Source organism: Gouania willdenowi, chromosome 5 (assembly GCF_900634775.1).
Source record: "Gouania willdenowi chromosome 5, fGouWil2.1, whole genome shotgun sequence".
In the NCBI taxonomy this organism is placed as follows: Eukaryota; Metazoa; Chordata; class Actinopteri; order Blenniiformes; family Gobiesocidae; genus Gouania; species Gouania willdenowi.
In genome coordinates this window covers 1,236,297-1,252,140 of record NC_041048.1, presented here as the reverse complement: position 1 = coordinate 1,252,140, position 15,844 = coordinate 1,236,297, and the positions used below count along the sequence as shown (strand labels likewise).

Here is a 15,844-nt window from a genome sequence, read left to right as displayed (position 1 = left end):
ATTAAAGAAACACACTGGATTGAACTCAGTGATAAAGAAGTTTTTATTATACGGTCACTTTAAAAAGTCAAAGAATGTCCTGTCCATTTTCCAATGGGCTCGTTCTTTTTTAGGATGGCAGGGCTCTGCTGGTGTTTGTGTGTTGCTTTAAATATCACTTAAAGATGTGAAGAATTATTGTGTAATATTAGAAGCTTTGCAGGTAAACAAACATTTCATGAACTTTATGCATAGAATTATTTTTTGAGCCCGTTTTCTGTAACTACACCAAACTCACTGTATTTTAACCTATTCTCCACTTTCAACACTTATAAACCCTTTTCCACCTAATGTCACATTAACCCATTATCGTCACCTTTAATCTATTTTCATGATTTTTTTTAACCACATTCAGTTTAAACTAATCGTTCCAATATTGACTTAACTTTTTAAGTTTCTTTTCTCAACTTTTAAAATCCCATTTCAAACCCTTTTCTGCTCACTTTGAACTTATTTTATTTTGTATTAAAACAAGGATTTCCATCTTTATGACTAATAGTAATAATTAACTTCTTGGATAACAGTGGATATTATTCAGTTATTACTGAATTAAAAATAATACCCAGATAAATTATTCAGCATCTTTCCTGACATCGGGGGGCGGAGCCATTGTTGACTTGGTAAAGTGTTTTGATTGGTTGAAGCTTGTTTAGAAACACACACTCTTCCACACAGTTCTGATATTAATAATAATAACACAGGCTGTGTTTGAAAAGCTTTATTAGCTCATTAATCACATGTTTATGAACGGGGTCTCTCCTTCTTTCCTTTGTAAAGCGCCAACAGAGACACGTTGGCCACCTTCACCACCTTGAAGCGAACCCCAGGGATGTCGCCCACGGCGTGACCTTTACGACCGAACCCTGCCACCAGAACCTCGTCGTTCTCCTGCACACGCACACAACCACAGTTAGCACAGCAACGCTTCAACACCTTCAGCTTTTATTTTGAAAAGGATGAAACATCTTTATAAACAGGTAAGGGTTCAGTTTATTTTTTCATTCTTTTTTTGACATACACGGTTGGTTTACAGCAGGGTTCAGGGGCCAAACACGGACCAATCTGACTTTAAGTGGGCCACAGATTTTAGGTGGATAAAAGGGCAAATTTAACAGATGTGCCCTGGTTTGCACTTCTACATATAAATGATATATTCATGATAAAGTCTGAGTATATCAGTACCTACAGTATCTGAAATCTCTCCAATTTTGGGAAATTTACAAAATTTTGAAAAAGTTGAGTTAAAGGTGCAGTCTGCAACTCTTATAAAAGTGAATTAGTCATATTTGCTAAAGCTGTCACTATGTAAGGACAGCTTTACATCAAACTAGTAGTTTGTGTGGAAAAACCAGACTCATTGAGCCCCGCCCCCTGCAGTCTTTGGCAGATTGCCCGAATGCACCGCGACCGAGCAAAAAGAACCAATCAGAGCCAGGATTGTGTTTGATGGGCTGTCTGACAGCTGTTGCTCACAGGCCCCGCCCCTTTCCCGGAGCTCGAGCGCCGTCTTGTGTGAGCTGCTGTAAGTGACACTGTGTTGTTGCTGCTGATGCTGAGGTGTGTGCATGTAGAGAGAGAAGCGCTGCAGTAATATGCTTTAAACAGAGCATGTTATATTACTCTGATGTTGCTGTCTGGCTAACATTAGCTTGTTAGCTCCTCTGAGGGAGGAACTTTGGAAAGTTTGGAGGCAGGACAAGAAAGCGGGAGGGAGGGATCTGACAGTTGCAGACTGCACCTTTAAAAACAACTGCCGTCATGTGAAAACTGAGATCTGCAAATATTGAGGATTTTAATTGAATGTATTTGGAGGAGCCGAGATATCTACAACTGATTTAGTTTGTAATTTACAAAATAGTTTTACTTTTTCGAGCGGGCCGAATTTGTTGTTCTAAAGGGCCGGGATTTGGCCCTTGAGTTTGACACGTGGTTTAAAGTACTTGAATACCTTTAAATGTTGAGAATGTTATGAACATGTTATTATCACATGGGCAGAAGTGGAACTGAACTCTCCAGATGTGTTAAATCATGAGGGTCTCGTACACACGGCCTCGACCAATGAGATTTGATCTCTTGGTTAGAAAGTCAGCAGCTTTGAAAGTTTAATTTTTGGATTGAAGGAAACTACATTAAGGGCTCTTGTTCTGGATATTTTCAAAGTAAAAGTAGCTTGAGAGCGTGAGTGAGCGTTACCTCGATGAAGTTGAGGCAGCCGTCGTTGGGGACGAAGGCTGTGATCTTTTTGCCGTTCTTGATGAGCTGCACCCTCACACACTTCCTGATGGCAGAATTGGGCTGCTTGGCCTCCACGCCACTGTAACACACACAAACACACGTAGGAAACCATGGTCTGGGCGTCTCTGCTGAGGAAGTTTGTGACTCTAACGTCACTCACACTTTCTCCAGGACGATTCCTTTGGCGTGAGAAGCTCCTCCAAATGGGTTAGCCTTCAGCGCCGTGCCCAGGTGGGCCTTCTTGTACTGCTTGTCGTGCCATTTCTGCTCCCGCCGGTGATTACGGAGCTTCCTAGCAGTTCGCAGACCACGACACTTTCCTGTCAGGAAACCCAAGGTCAGAGGTCACGGAGTAATACGACTGTACGCCGTGCACCGGGAATAATATAAAGTGAAACGTCACCTTTAGGTCGTCTGTTGGTTTCATTTTATTATTTTTTTTTAAATTATTATTATTATTTGTAAAGCAGAGAAACAAGTTCTAAAATGGAAAAATGCTCCAGATTTGGTTGAATTTGTCTGTTTGGGTTTTTTTAACAATAGGTTTATTCAGATATTGGATAATAGTTGTAAATTAGAGGCCATAAATGGAGAGAAAAAGTGGTAAAAAGGGTTCAAATTGTCAATATTGGAACAATTAGTTTAAACTAGCAAATAATGGGCATGAAAAATGGTGAATGTGGTTAAATTGGCAAATATCTCATGAAATATGTTGAAAAGTGGTAGAAAGGGTTTATAAGTGCTGAACATGTCTGGAAAGTAGGGAAAATACATTGAAATGTGATGAAGAAGTGTCAGAAATGGGAGTAATGTAGCAAAAATGTATTAAATTTGGCAAGAAAAAGTGATGAAAATAAGGTAAATAATAGCAAGTTTGGTGTAGTTGCAAAAAAAAAAAAAAAAGAACTAAAAATAAGCAAAAATGGGCTCAAATTGTTCAGAAAAATATATATTCTTAATTTCTTGAAGGAATCTGGCAACCCCCTCCCAGTGTCTCACGACCCAAAGGTTGAGAACCCCTGGTTTACATACTGAAGAGCAGTCAATTATTTCAGACTTTTAAAAAGGTTAAACAATGACCTACAGTAGCTTTAATTCCTAATATTCTGCCCATTCATAAAATCACAATCTTCCCTTGATTTAAAAAAGAAAAGAAAATTCACAGAAATATTTGCTTGGATTCTTATTAACTACATTAACCTTCAGCTTTCAGATGTCTGTGAACGTCAAATATGTAACAAACACTAATAAAGGAAAATCACTAATAAGATTTTTTAATACAATCATTTTCAAAATAATTTTGAAGAAAAGGAAAAAGATTGTTACATTTATTTTTAGATTTGGCACACAGCTTCTGATTCAGTCGGATAAACTGAGATCTTACAAAAACAAAACATCAAAATTAATATTCATACCTTAACTTTATGGTTTATTAAATGCTGTTTTCTCAATGGTAGAATTTCACGGAGCAGATTTTCGTCAAATATTTCTGAAACTGAGCTAAAAACGGTCATAAAGTTCAGCTGAACATTCAACATCAACACACGTATCCAATCTGAGTGGACAAACGCCATATTTACTGGTAAAAACCACTCTTACTAAACAATAATACCAGTTAAAATCATCGGCCATTATGCTAAGCTAACGGAGCTAGCGTCGCTCCACGTTGTCGACAAACGGAAGCACTTAAACGATAAATATTATCTTTTTTGATCCGTTGAACCACCTCAAACAGGTTAATTAACACTTATTAGACTCTTAAGTGTGAGAGTATCCGCACACGGCAGCGCTATTACCCGGCTTTTAGGCTGTTTAAAGAGGTTTATTTAAGGGTTTCAACTCACCCATGTTTGAAGCTAAGAACCTGGGATGGAAAGGAACGTCCCAGCATGCACCGCGGCAATGTCTGCTCAGAGGACCCCGACAGGACTGGCCGCGCAGATCGCCTGTAGCGGGTTTTAAAAGGGAAATATTAATGCAACATTTTCTAGTAGCATTTGTACTTATTGTTTACGATTGTTCATGATTCGAATGCGTTTTTGTGTTTTTAATTTGATCAATTATTTATGTATCTTTTTTATAATGATTCCCTAATCTATATTTGACTCATAAAATCTTATTGTGATCATTTATATAAGTAAATATTGTGTACATTGCCCTGGAAATTCTTTCCTACATTCTAATACATTTTATTCCATTGAAAAATATAACCGGTTACTCATCCACTGATCTATACAATGACAAGATATCCTTTTCATTTATCTCTCTCTCTATATATATATATAAAATCAATTTACTAATTTCTACCCACAAACATGCTTTATTTTAGTTTCAATGTGTGAACAACGTGTGCAAAATTAACACTTATAATTACCCCACTGGATATATCTACACAGCACAGGGAATCTCATTCATTCATTTTATTTATGTATTCATTCATTAATTCATTTATTTATTAATTCCCGGCTAATTGTTTTGGAAAGAAGGAGGAATACAGTTTTCTTTTGCATTTTCTTTTTTTATAAATTAATTCTTACATTTACATGAAATAGTTTTCTTTTAGATCAGTTGTTGCTTCCTGAATATTTTAGTCAGGAATTAAATAGAACTACTTGGTAAATTTTGAAGACAAAAAGGACATGAGGTTTTAGATTAGATTAGACTTTTATAATCCCTTGGGAAGGCTACATCAGGGAAATTACATTTCCAGCGGCATTACAGAAACAAAAGAAAAACAGCAAATAGTGTTGAAATAATATATGATATATAAATACAGAAATGTTTCTGTTATATACTGTTATATTTTATAGACTGTTGTAGGTTTTTGAAAAGTAAAATATATTAAACTTCAAAAATCTGCAAAAATTGTGCAATGACAAATATTTCTCTTTTTGTATATTCGTTTTTCATTTCTTTTCTTTTACCTTGAGTTTAAGCTTATCATAAATACTGTTTTGCACGTAATTGACTTTGTCTGGTCTTAGAACTACGTTTCAGATGTAATCTATTTTTATTTTTTCTGGAAAAGGGTCGATATTTGCTTTATTTTAAATTATTAGGCTGTTAGAACAGCACTATGTGCAGTTCCAGCTATGGCCGGTGGTGGCGCTGCACACATAATAAACGCGGGTGAAGAAGAAATCGTTCCTTTGTAAATAAAACCGCATTGAGACTAACATCATGTTAGCATTTTGCCAATCATTAACGTAATTGTTATCCAATGGATTCTTGTGTAAGTAGTTCGTTTGAAAACTGCTGAAATTCGTCTTAAATGTTGAGTATATAGCCTTGACAAAGAGTTTATCGAGTTCGCTTTCTGTCAAATTAGCATTAGAGCTAACCGGTGAAGACGGTCACCTGTCATTGGTTAGTGAAGGTTACATGTGGACGGATCTGACTTCCTATTGGTTACTGTAAACTCCTCAGATACACAGCGGTCCATGTTAAACCGCCTCCCCGCGTTAGTCTCGCTGCTCCCCCGCCGCCTGCTTAACTCCAGCACCCGGCTCCTCAGCTGGATGGAGGCCGCCACGGTGCGCTGTGTTCCGGGGGAGTCCAAGCTCACCATCTCTTTCCGCCTGGATGGCAGCAACAAACAGATGCTCCGGGACCAGGACGAGCCTCTGGGGAAGGTCCTGGCTCGGATCTCCAACGGAGTGATTAAGAGCCAAAACAAGGCCAAGAAGTCGAAGAAGAGCCGCGGAGAGACGCCGGGGGGAGCCGTGGAGGTGCCCGGCTTGGTGAAGCTGTACCTCGGCGGAGAAGAGGTTCCAGAGACGGTGTTAAACTCCGAGGCTTGGCGGGACGGAGCCGTACTGCAGGTGGACTGCGAACCTTTAATTCTACATTTAATGCATCCTTTTACTTATATTTCTATGCACATAGTTTAGTTTCTAATTTCTATTATTATTCATGTAGAATAAATTGGTTAGATTTCATTCTAATTTCATTGCTTTTATCCATGTACTAATGTGTCTAACTCTGAGGCAGACCTTTCAATGTACTGTATATTATATAATTGTATTAATTTATTATCTGCCAAGGATGCAATATTTCCTCCTAGGTTTATTTGTTTGTTCGTTTGTTTGTCTCTGTTTGCAGGATTACGTAAAAACCTTTTCACTGATTTTGACAAAATTTTAACCAAACAGACTTTAAGACATTTTAGAGGGGATCTGGATCAATATACTGATTGTGGATCCGTTTGAAAAATCCCTCTCTATCATAATAGGTGAAATTAAAAGAAAAAAGAAATCATATTTTGGATTGTAATTGACCTAAATTTATTAAGTTTGACTCAACTTTGAAGAAAGTGGGCGTGTCCATGCATTGTGATGACTGTATGTTATTGATGTGATCTAAATTAGTTCCAATTGTTTAAAGTGTGATTGATTGTGGTACTATAACTAACATGTTGGTATTATTTACTGTAGTTGGTGTAAGGTGTGGGTCTGTGTGTCTCAGGTGGGAGCCGTCAGGTACTCGGTGCAGAGGAACGCCCCCACATTCACTGTGGCTGAGCTTCCATCTTCTCTGCTGTCGGGATTCCCAGTTTGTCCCAAACTGGAGGTGGAATTTGGAGCTGTGGACGACTCAGAGTTCACCTGGTTCAAAGACATGCCCAGGTACAGACACGCCCCCCATTTACAGACACGCTCCCCAGGTACAGAAACAGGTACAGACCCCCCCATCTCCTCTGTCAGTAGTGTGGATGGCGGTCCGTCTGTGGATCAGGAGGGGGTCTGGAGTGAAGTCAGCCGTGAGCGCGTCTTCGTCCCGTCCAATCAGGACATCGGCTGCAGACTCAGACTGCGTTGTACGCCCAGAGATGGGACCCGCCGCGGCCTCCCAAAAGACCTGCTCTCCGCCGGCGCCGTGGAGGCGGGGCCGGGCGTGTGCACGTTCGACAACCGCCACGCGTACACTCGCAGAGAGACGTCTTGGCCCACGGTGCGGGTGGTGACCTACAACGTCCTGGCCGACGTCTATGCTCAGACGGAGCTGTCCAAGACCGTTCTGTACCCGTACTGCGCCTCCTACGCCCTGCAGCTGGACTACAGGCAGAATCTGATCAAGAAGGAGCTGGCGGGTTACCATGGTGACATCGTCTGCCTGCAGGAGGTGGACAAAGGCGAGTGCGCTCACAGACACACACGGAGTGCTGACGTAGAAGTGTGTGTTTATTGTTTGCTTTGATTCTCCAGGCGTGTTCACGGACAGTCTGAGTCCAGCCATGGATGCCTTCGGAATGGGCGGAGTCTACAAGATCAAAGAGAAGCAGCATGAAGGACTCGCCACGTTCTACCGCAGGTCAGATGAGCACACGGAGGATCAGTGAAGCCCCGCCCCCTCAGTGACACACAGCTGTTGAGAAGTGACTAGTTAGTAACACTGGGCTCACTATGTGTGATGTCACGGTGTTTGAAACCAGTTGGTGATCGTGTTAACTGGTGACTGAGTCTGAGTTAGCCTGTTGTTGTCATCAGTTACCATTAGGGATGTAACAATTCACTGAACTCCCAATACAATACAATTCTCTCACGATTTATTTTACAAAGCGGGACTGTAGACAAATGATGACTAAAAACTATAATATTTTCCTTTTATTTTTCATTGTCTAAAGAATCTCTTGATAAACTATTCAAAACAATGCAATTTAACTAAAAATAAATCTTGAATGAAATAAATAAAGGAATAATACAAATGAAGAAGAAGCCTATTAATTTAAATTCTGGTTCTATAGTAAACAATGCAAAACTGCATAATAGTTCTTTTTAAAAGTGCAACTGAAAATGTATTTTGTGCCTTAACAATTGGACTTTAAAAAAAAAAGTCAGATATTTGTTTGTACCAGCAGAGGGCGCTGGTAACCCTGTGGTCGGTTGGCATGCAGATATCTTGCAGTGAAGAAGAGATGCTATGCTAGCAGACAGAGCTAATAGAAAAACGTGACTTTTACAGATTCACGTAATATTACAGATATTTTTTGGTGCTAAAGGGGTAAGGAATCAATTATGAACATGTTTAAGCGTAGAAGGCGGCCAGAAAGAAAGTAGTAGCAGATTCCGCCCGCCGCCAACACTTCTGGATAAAAAAAGTACTGCGATTCAATTTTCACTGTATCGATGTGAATAATGATACCTATTAATCGATTTTTAACTGCCTTACGATTAATCGTTACATCCCTAGTTACCATGGACACCACTTTAAGCAGAACAGGTCTGTGTACTGATTTTACACTGGTTAGACTGGTGTTCCTTCTATCGTTATTATTAGGATTTATTTATTTTAATTATTATAATTATTTTTTATTATCTTTGTCTTGCTGCTGATTGGTGGGAGGTCAGAGGTAGCTGTTGTGTGATCTTTTTTTGTTGTTTATATGTTGTGTTGTTGTTGTGTTTCAGGTCAAGATTTCGCCTCCTGAGTCGTCATGACATCACCCTGAGTGAGGCATTGACCTCTGACCCCGCCCACTCTGAGTTGCTGCAGACGGTTTCTGAGAATGACTTCCTGAGAGAGAAGATGATGAAGAGGTCGACAGTGCTGCAGGTACGTACACACACACGCACAGGCACACACGCACGCACATATCAGGTGTTACACGTGTTGTGTTCTTGTGCGGCTCAGGTCAGCGTCCTCCAGGACCTCCACCAATCAGAGCGCAGACTGTGTGTGGCCAACACTCACCTGTACTGGCACCCCAAAGGTAAAGAAACACACACACACACAGTGATGTAAACTGACCAATCATTGCTCACCTCCTCTCCAGGCAGCAGCGTTCGATTGGTCCAAATGGGCGTGGCTTTGAAACACCTGAGTCATGTGATCAAAGAGGTCGCACCTGGAGCGCCGGTGATTTTCTGTGGAGATTTTAATTCTACACCGAGCTCAGGTACACACACACACACACACATGCACGTTTTGCTGCTAAACCTACACAAAACAGGTGTGTTACATTGTGTAGTTGTGTATGTGTGTGTTCCAGGTGTGTTATATTGTGTAGTTATGTATGTGTGTGTTACATTGTGTAGTTGTGTGTTATGTATGTGTGTGTTACATTGTGTAGTTGTGTGTTCCAGGTGTGTTATGTATGTGTGTGTTACATTGTGTAGTTGTGTGTTCCAGGTGTGGTGCAGCTCCTCACTGAGGCCCGTCTCCCTCGTGCTCACACAGACTGGATCAGTGGTGGCTCTGAGGACTCAGTGGGTGTGTCCGTGGGTCTGGACCTGGTCTCCCCCCTCCCCCCCCTGCTGAGTGCCTGTGGGCAGCTGGACTATACCAACTATGTGGGGGGGTTCCAGGGCTGCCTGGATTATATCTTCATCCAACCGGAGACGATGCAGGTGCAGACTGAGGGACAAGTGTTGTCTCTGAAGCTAACGACTAACTTGGTGTGTCTCCTCCCCCTCAGGTGGAACAGGTCATTCCTCTGCCCGCCCATGACGAGGTGACGACGTACGATGCCCTGCCCAGCGTGGCTCACCCTTCAGACCACATCGCCCTGGTGTGTGACCTCCGCTGGGCCCCGGACCTCCTGCTGAACACTTCCTGATCCCTCCACAGCTGTAGGGTCACCATGGGGCGGAAACCTCATCTGATTGGAGGAAAACACAATCCACTTCCTGTTTCTGTGAAAAACAGTTAATTACAGCTTCTAGTTTTACAGTCAGATTAAAATCTGTATTTATTTGATCTTTAAAACAAATCTTTTTATTCTTTGCTTTAAGGTGATTTTACCACCAACTGAACAGAGCTGAATGTGCATTAAAGTGTCTGCTCACAGTGTGGGAATTATTAACAACAATCTAAAAAGTTTATTTCATTCATTCAATAAAACCAAACTATTTTTTAACATCAACAAATACATCAAACAGTAGCTTATATCCTGGAACCAGATGCCTTCAAGAAACTGAACAATTTGAGCCTATTTTTGTTTATTTTTACAATTTTTCTGCAACTACATCATACTTTCCATATTTTAACCTGTTTGTCACTTTTTCTTGCCATATTTTTGCTACTTTTAATGTATTTTTGCTACATTTCTCCCATTTCTGACACTTCTACATCACATTTCAATGCTTTTTCAGCACTTCCACCACTTTTCAAACTAATGTCACATATGTTAGAATAGAATAGAATGCTTTTATTGTCATTATACACAAAGTACAATGCAATTAAGAGAACCCTTGTGGTGCAAGATACAGAAAATAAAAAGAAAGGTAACTACTAAGACAATAAATAATCCATGAGAACAACCAGGATAAATATGTTGACCAGTTACAAATTGTCTGAAATGACAACACGTCTTATATGTCAATTTACCGTATTGCATGGAGATACTATGTTGACTCATTATCACTTTTAACTCATTTTATTTCTGATTAAAATAAGAATTTCCACACACCAATGCTCTTGCACACACACGCACACACACACACCAATGCTCATCTTTTTTTGTTGGTTTTTTTTTATAAAAAACCTGTCACAAGTGGTTGTGTCTGATGGATTTCTTCGATTAGTTTCTTAAGTGCAGTAATAGTAGTTTTAGAGTGACTTTTTCTAAATCCATATTGAAATAAATTAATCTATATTTTTTTAAAAAGTTATTGTAACTTTCTAGCAATGTGTCTAACTTTGTGATAAATAATTTATCTAATGTTTGAAAAATTGTGGCAACAAAGTATCAGTTTGGCTATTTTCATCTGATCAGGAGATATTTATGAGAACAACAAATATATGTAAAACGCTCAATATGTATTTCCATTAATATCTTTTGTATGTTTTTTTTTTTTTTTAATTCGTGCGTTTCCACGGCAACGGAAGTCGGTCACACGTACATAACGTGACGTGAATTCAGTTTCGCCACGCTGTTTTTCTCTGATTGGTGCAAAAGCTGAAAAGGCGGGGAAATGGAAGATGGGTTATACCATTGTTTGTTCCGGTAGGGGTAAGGGCACAGATTTTACCATAAAACCTCAAATACACGTCATTCATTAAACATTTATTAACCATTTTAGTAAAAGAAAACAACTAAAACATGTTAATAATCAATATTTATTCATACAAGAAGATTATCAGATTTTTGACAAATGTGCACTGTAAACAAACTTCCCCAAGTCGATTATAAAACATTCTCCGAACCGGAACTACGTTGATAGACTGTTAAAATAAAAGCACATCATTACTAAGTGGACCGTTTTTAATAAAGTATTCAATAGTAATTTGCAAGTGGACCTTTATTTTGAAAAGTGATACCGCAAACAGAATGACGTCACGTACAGCAGCTGCACCGACTGCCAAACATTTGAACGTTTACGTGTCACTCTGGGTGTCCGTGATTCTCGGTAAGTGTCCATCTTTTCTCGCCGAATGATCGCGTTACCAGTTCATCCACAACACGCACATTTAGCCTGGTTAGCTAGTGGTCCTAGCTAGCTAACCAGGCTAAATGACCCGGACTAGCTACACTGTCACAGGAAGTTTAGAACTCACACTGATTTTATTCAACAAAATAATGTTATTTAGTAAAGATCTGTGTAGGAGGGTTTGGTTTCCGTATTATTTAGTGTCTTTCCTGATACCTTTTTAAAATGTGACGTATTTTATCTGTATATATATATATATAGAGGCTGTCTATTCATACGGAGTGCCCCTCATTCGCCAGTTTCGTTGACGTGGTAGATGCACCACGTGACTTAAATTTCCCTCAGTTTTATTTCAGCTCATATTTAGTTTTAGCTATCCCGCTAACTTTATTTTAGTTCTAACCCTAAAGACTACTTGACCATCAGTATATTTATGTTATGTATATATAAAGAGAAGTGTGTGTGTGTGTTTATATATTTGTGTGTGTGTATATAGAGAGGAGTGTGTGTATCGTATATATATATATATGTGTGTGTGTGTGTGTGTTTATTGCAAATTTGTGTGTTTCCAAAGTCTGTGATAAAGTGAGGACGCGCTCTATTCTACGTCTAACTCTGTCTCTACATCCGCCAGTTGATGAGCAGCGGTTGCCGTGGTAACCATGAAGGCTTTGATCCTGGTGGGAGGCTACGGCACGCGGCTCCGCCCCCTCACCCTCAGTGTTCCCAAACCTTTGGTGGAGTTCTGCAATAAGCCCATCCTGCTGCACCAGGTGGAGGCGCTGGTCACGGTGAGGAAGAGGAGGATGATGAAGATGATGAAGAGTGTTCTCTGATGTGAAGGCTTGTCTCATTATGGTTCTCAGGCTGGTGTGGACCATGTGGTCCTGGCTGTGAGCTACATGTCTGAGCTGTTGGAGAGAGAGATGAAGCTTCAGGAGCAAAGGGTACGTGTCCCCCCGACCCCGTCCCGCCCCGCCCCGAAATATCTCCACCAATCACAGCTCACTGGTGGAACTGCTTTGTTTTCCAGCTGGGGATCACGATCTCTCTGTCCCATGAGAAGGAGCCGTTAGGGACCGGTGAGTTTACAACACACCATGTGACAGTGGTTGTGTTTACGTGTTTGTTTTAATGCATGTATTGACATGTCTGTGTTTTTAAATGTGTGTTTACGTGTGTGTGTTTTCAGCGGGGCCTCTGGCGTTGGCTCAGGAGCTTCTGAACGTGGACAACGAGCCGTTCTTTGTCCTAAACTCAGACGTCATCTGTGACTTCCCATTCAGAGACCTGCTGCAGTTCCACCGTCGCCATGGAGGGGAGGGAACCATCGTGGTGAGGGGTGTGTCTGTTTGGCTGTGTGGAGTCTGTCCTGTCCATGGGAACGTTTCTCACTGTGTGTGTGCGTAGGTCACACGCGTGGAGGAGCCCTCTAAGTACGGAGTGGTCGTGTACGAGGCAGAAAGCGGGAGAATCTGTCGCTTTGTAGAGAAACCTCAAGTTTTTGTTTCCAACAAGATCAATGCTGGGATTTATATCTTTAACCCCAGAGTGCTCAGTAGGATACAGGTGACACACACACACACACACACACACACACACACACACACACACACACACACACACTGGTCTCACTTGGTTTCCTCCACAGCTCCGTCCCACCTCCGTAGAGAAGGAGATCTTTCCCGTGATGGCGGAGGAGCAGCAGCTGTTTGCGATGGAGCTTCAGGGTGAGCATCTACAACATCAGCCACAAGAGCTGCAGCTAACGGCTAATGTTTGCCAGCTGCGGCTAACGGCTAATGTTTGCCAGCTGCGGCTAAAGGCTAATGTTTGCCAGCTGTGGCCAAAGGCTAATGTTTGCCAGCTGCGGCCAAAGGCTAATGTTTGCCAGCTGCGGCTAACGGCTAATGTTTGCCAGCTGCGGCTAACGGCTAATGTTTGCCAGCTGCGGCTAACGGCTAATGTTTGCCAGCTGCGGCCAAAGGCTAATGTTTGCCAGCTGCGGCCAAAGGCTAATGTTTGCCAGCTGCGGCCAAAGGCTAATGTTTGCCAGCTGCGGCCAAAGGCTAATGTTTGCCAGCTGCGGCCAAAGGCTAATGTTTGCCAGCTGCGGCCAAAGGCTAATGATTGCCAGCTGCGGCCAAAGGCTAATGTTTGCCAGCTGCTGCCAAAGGCTAATGTTTGCCAGCTGCGGCCAAAGGCTAATGTTTGCCAGCTGCGGCCAAAGGCTAATGTTTGCCAGCTGCGGCTAAAGGCTAATGTTTGCCAGCTGCTGCCAAAGGCTAATGTTTGCCAGCTGCGGCTAAAGGCTAATGTTTGCCAGCTGTGGCCAAAGGCTAATGTTTGCCAGCTGCGGCTAAAGGCTAATGTTTGCCAGCTGCAGCTAAAGGCTAATGTTTGCTGCCTATCCACAGCTAGCAGCAGCAGACGTGAATGTTTTTAAAGCAGATGTTCCCGTCACAGGACAGTGGTCACACTTCATGTGACCCTGATGTATAGACCTCAGTGGTTGGCTGCTGGTTTCCATGGTAACGCTGTGTTCTGCAGGGTTCTGGATGGACATTGGTCAGCCTAAGGACTTCCTGACGGGGATGTGTATGTACCTCCAGTCTCTGAGGCAACACTCGCCCGACAGACTGCACACGGCGCCCGGCTTCATCGGCAACGTCCTGGTGGTGAGGGGGAGGGGGTTAAAGAGGGTCTCTCACACACACGCACACACACACACAGGCTGATGATGAAGATAAACGTAATGATGATGATGAAGGTGCGTACTGTCCTCCAGGACCCTACGGCTGTGATCGGTGAGAACTGCAGCATCGGCCCTAACGTGGTGATCGGGGCGGGCGTGGTCCTGGAGGACGGCGTGAGGATCAAACGCTGCACGGTGCTGTGTGGCTCGCGGCTACGCTCCCACTGCTGGTTGGACAGCTGCATCGTGGGGTGGAGCTCCTCCGTTGGCCAATGGGTGAGCCCGCCTGCTTTTATTGTGAAAAACCTGGTCTGCAGTTCACTCTGTGACGATAACTTTCCGTTCTTCGTCAGGTCCGTATGGAGAACGCTACGGTTCTGGGCGAGGACGTCATCGTCAATGATGAGCTTTACCTCAACGGCGCCAACGTTCTGCCGCACAAATCTATCAACGAGTCGGTGCCGGAGCCGCGAATCATCATGTAGCATCAAGCTAAGGAAATGAAGGAGAGAGAACAAACGCCGTTTACGCCCTGTGACGCTGCAAGTCCCACCAATCAGAGCCCTCCATTCACTCGTCCATTCTCTGCCATGTATTCATTAGAACCTGAAAATGACTCAGTGAGTCATAGAAATGACTCAGTAGGTCACAAATATAATTTGACATGTGATATTGACTCAACAGACTAGAAAATAACTTGACCGGCCTGAAAACCTCTCAATGATGTAGAAACTGATTAACAGGCCTAAAAATGACTTAACGAGTCACGGAAATGACTCAATATGACTGTGGTTTGACAACTTTACAGCTTAGAAAATGAATCAACATGACGAAAGAAGAGGTGGCGATCTTAACAATGACTCAACGAGTCACAAATGTGATTTGACAGCCGATAAAATGACTTGACAGACGAGACAATGACCCGACAGTCCTGGGAAGGATTCAACAAGCCTAAAAATGACTTCACAGATTATGAAATGACTTGATAAATGATCAAAGGAGTGAACTAGGTAGAAGACGAGCCGAGTGTTGAATCAAAGGGAGCGTGGGATTAACGGATCTTCTATGCAGTAACAGGATTTCCCGCACATGCTCAGTGCAATGTTGACAAATCACAAACACACACCTGCTAAACTAAATGTGTGTGAAACTGAATAATTGTTGGTTTTTACTCATAAATCTAGAAATAATAATAATAATAAACCTTAGGACTCCACATCAGTAGGTGGCAGCAGAGCAGCTTTCAGCGTCTCTTTATCACAAACACGTTGTCGTCTTGTTTTTCTATTAAAGATGACGGTGGGAAAGTGAAGATGAGATTATTTTTAACACGTGGAGCCGTTCAACGTGGTTGTTTGTAATTCTGGGACTTTCTACGCTGCTTAAAAGTAATTTTTGTGTTTTTGTGGGAGCAACATGACGCTAATGATGCTACTTTAGATGTAGCTCGTGTTACTGAGATGGATGGAAACGTTTATAATAAACAAAAAAACTGGCGTACGTGTGT

At 42.0% G+C, this 15,844-nt stretch overlaps 3 protein-coding genes across 5 annotated transcripts; 2 read left to right on the top strand and 1 right to left on the bottom strand.

The window, feature by feature from the left end:
* Positions 1-742: 742 nt before the first annotated feature.
* Positions 743-5,969, bottom strand: rps23 (ribosomal protein S23). Its single transcript, XM_028448054.1, has 5 exons — positions 5,840-5,969; positions 4,119-4,220; positions 2,435-2,594; positions 2,233-2,353; positions 743-927 (listed from the first exon to the last, which is right to left on the bottom strand). The coding sequence occupies exons 2-5, from the start codon at positions 4,120-4,122 to the stop codon at positions 781-783; spliced, it is 432 nt and encodes a 143-aa protein (XP_028303855.1). The 5' UTR covers positions 4,123-4,220; positions 5,840-5,969; the 3' UTR covers positions 743-780.
* Positions 5,391-10,081, top strand: pde12 (phosphodiesterase 12). Of its 3 annotated transcripts, none has more exons than XM_028447974.1 (9): positions 5,392-6,095; positions 6,739-6,899; positions 6,981-7,405; positions 7,479-7,584; positions 8,682-8,826; positions 8,905-8,983; positions 9,047-9,169; positions 9,403-9,620; positions 9,689-10,081. In XM_028447974.1, the coding sequence occupies exons 1-9, from the start codon at positions 5,715-5,717 to the stop codon at positions 9,827-9,829; spliced, it is 1,779 nt and encodes a 592-aa protein (XP_028303775.1). In that variant the 5' UTR covers positions 5,392-5,714; the 3' UTR covers positions 9,830-10,081. The 3 variants fall into 3 exon arrangements, with proteins under 3 accessions (XP_028303773.1, XP_028303775.1, XP_028303774.1); XM_028447973.1 differs by having other exon boundaries at positions 6,978-7,405; XM_028447972.1 differs by having other exon boundaries at positions 5,391-6,095; positions 6,739-7,405.
* A 1,394-nt stretch (positions 10,082-11,475) lies between these two features.
* On the top strand, positions 11,476-15,833 carry gmppb (GDP-mannose pyrophosphorylase B). The gene is made up of 10 exons (XM_028448043.1): positions 11,476-11,621; positions 12,277-12,433; positions 12,509-12,589; positions 12,676-12,724; positions 12,835-12,977; positions 13,053-13,211; positions 13,294-13,372; positions 14,193-14,320; positions 14,431-14,613; positions 14,691-15,833. Exons 2-10 carry the CDS (start codon positions 12,305-12,307, stop codon positions 14,820-14,822), a joined length of 1,083 nt encoding a protein of 360 aa, XP_028303844.1. The 5' UTR covers positions 11,476-11,621; positions 12,277-12,304; the 3' UTR covers positions 14,823-15,833.
* The last annotated feature ends 11 nt before the right edge of the window (positions 15,834-15,844 follow it).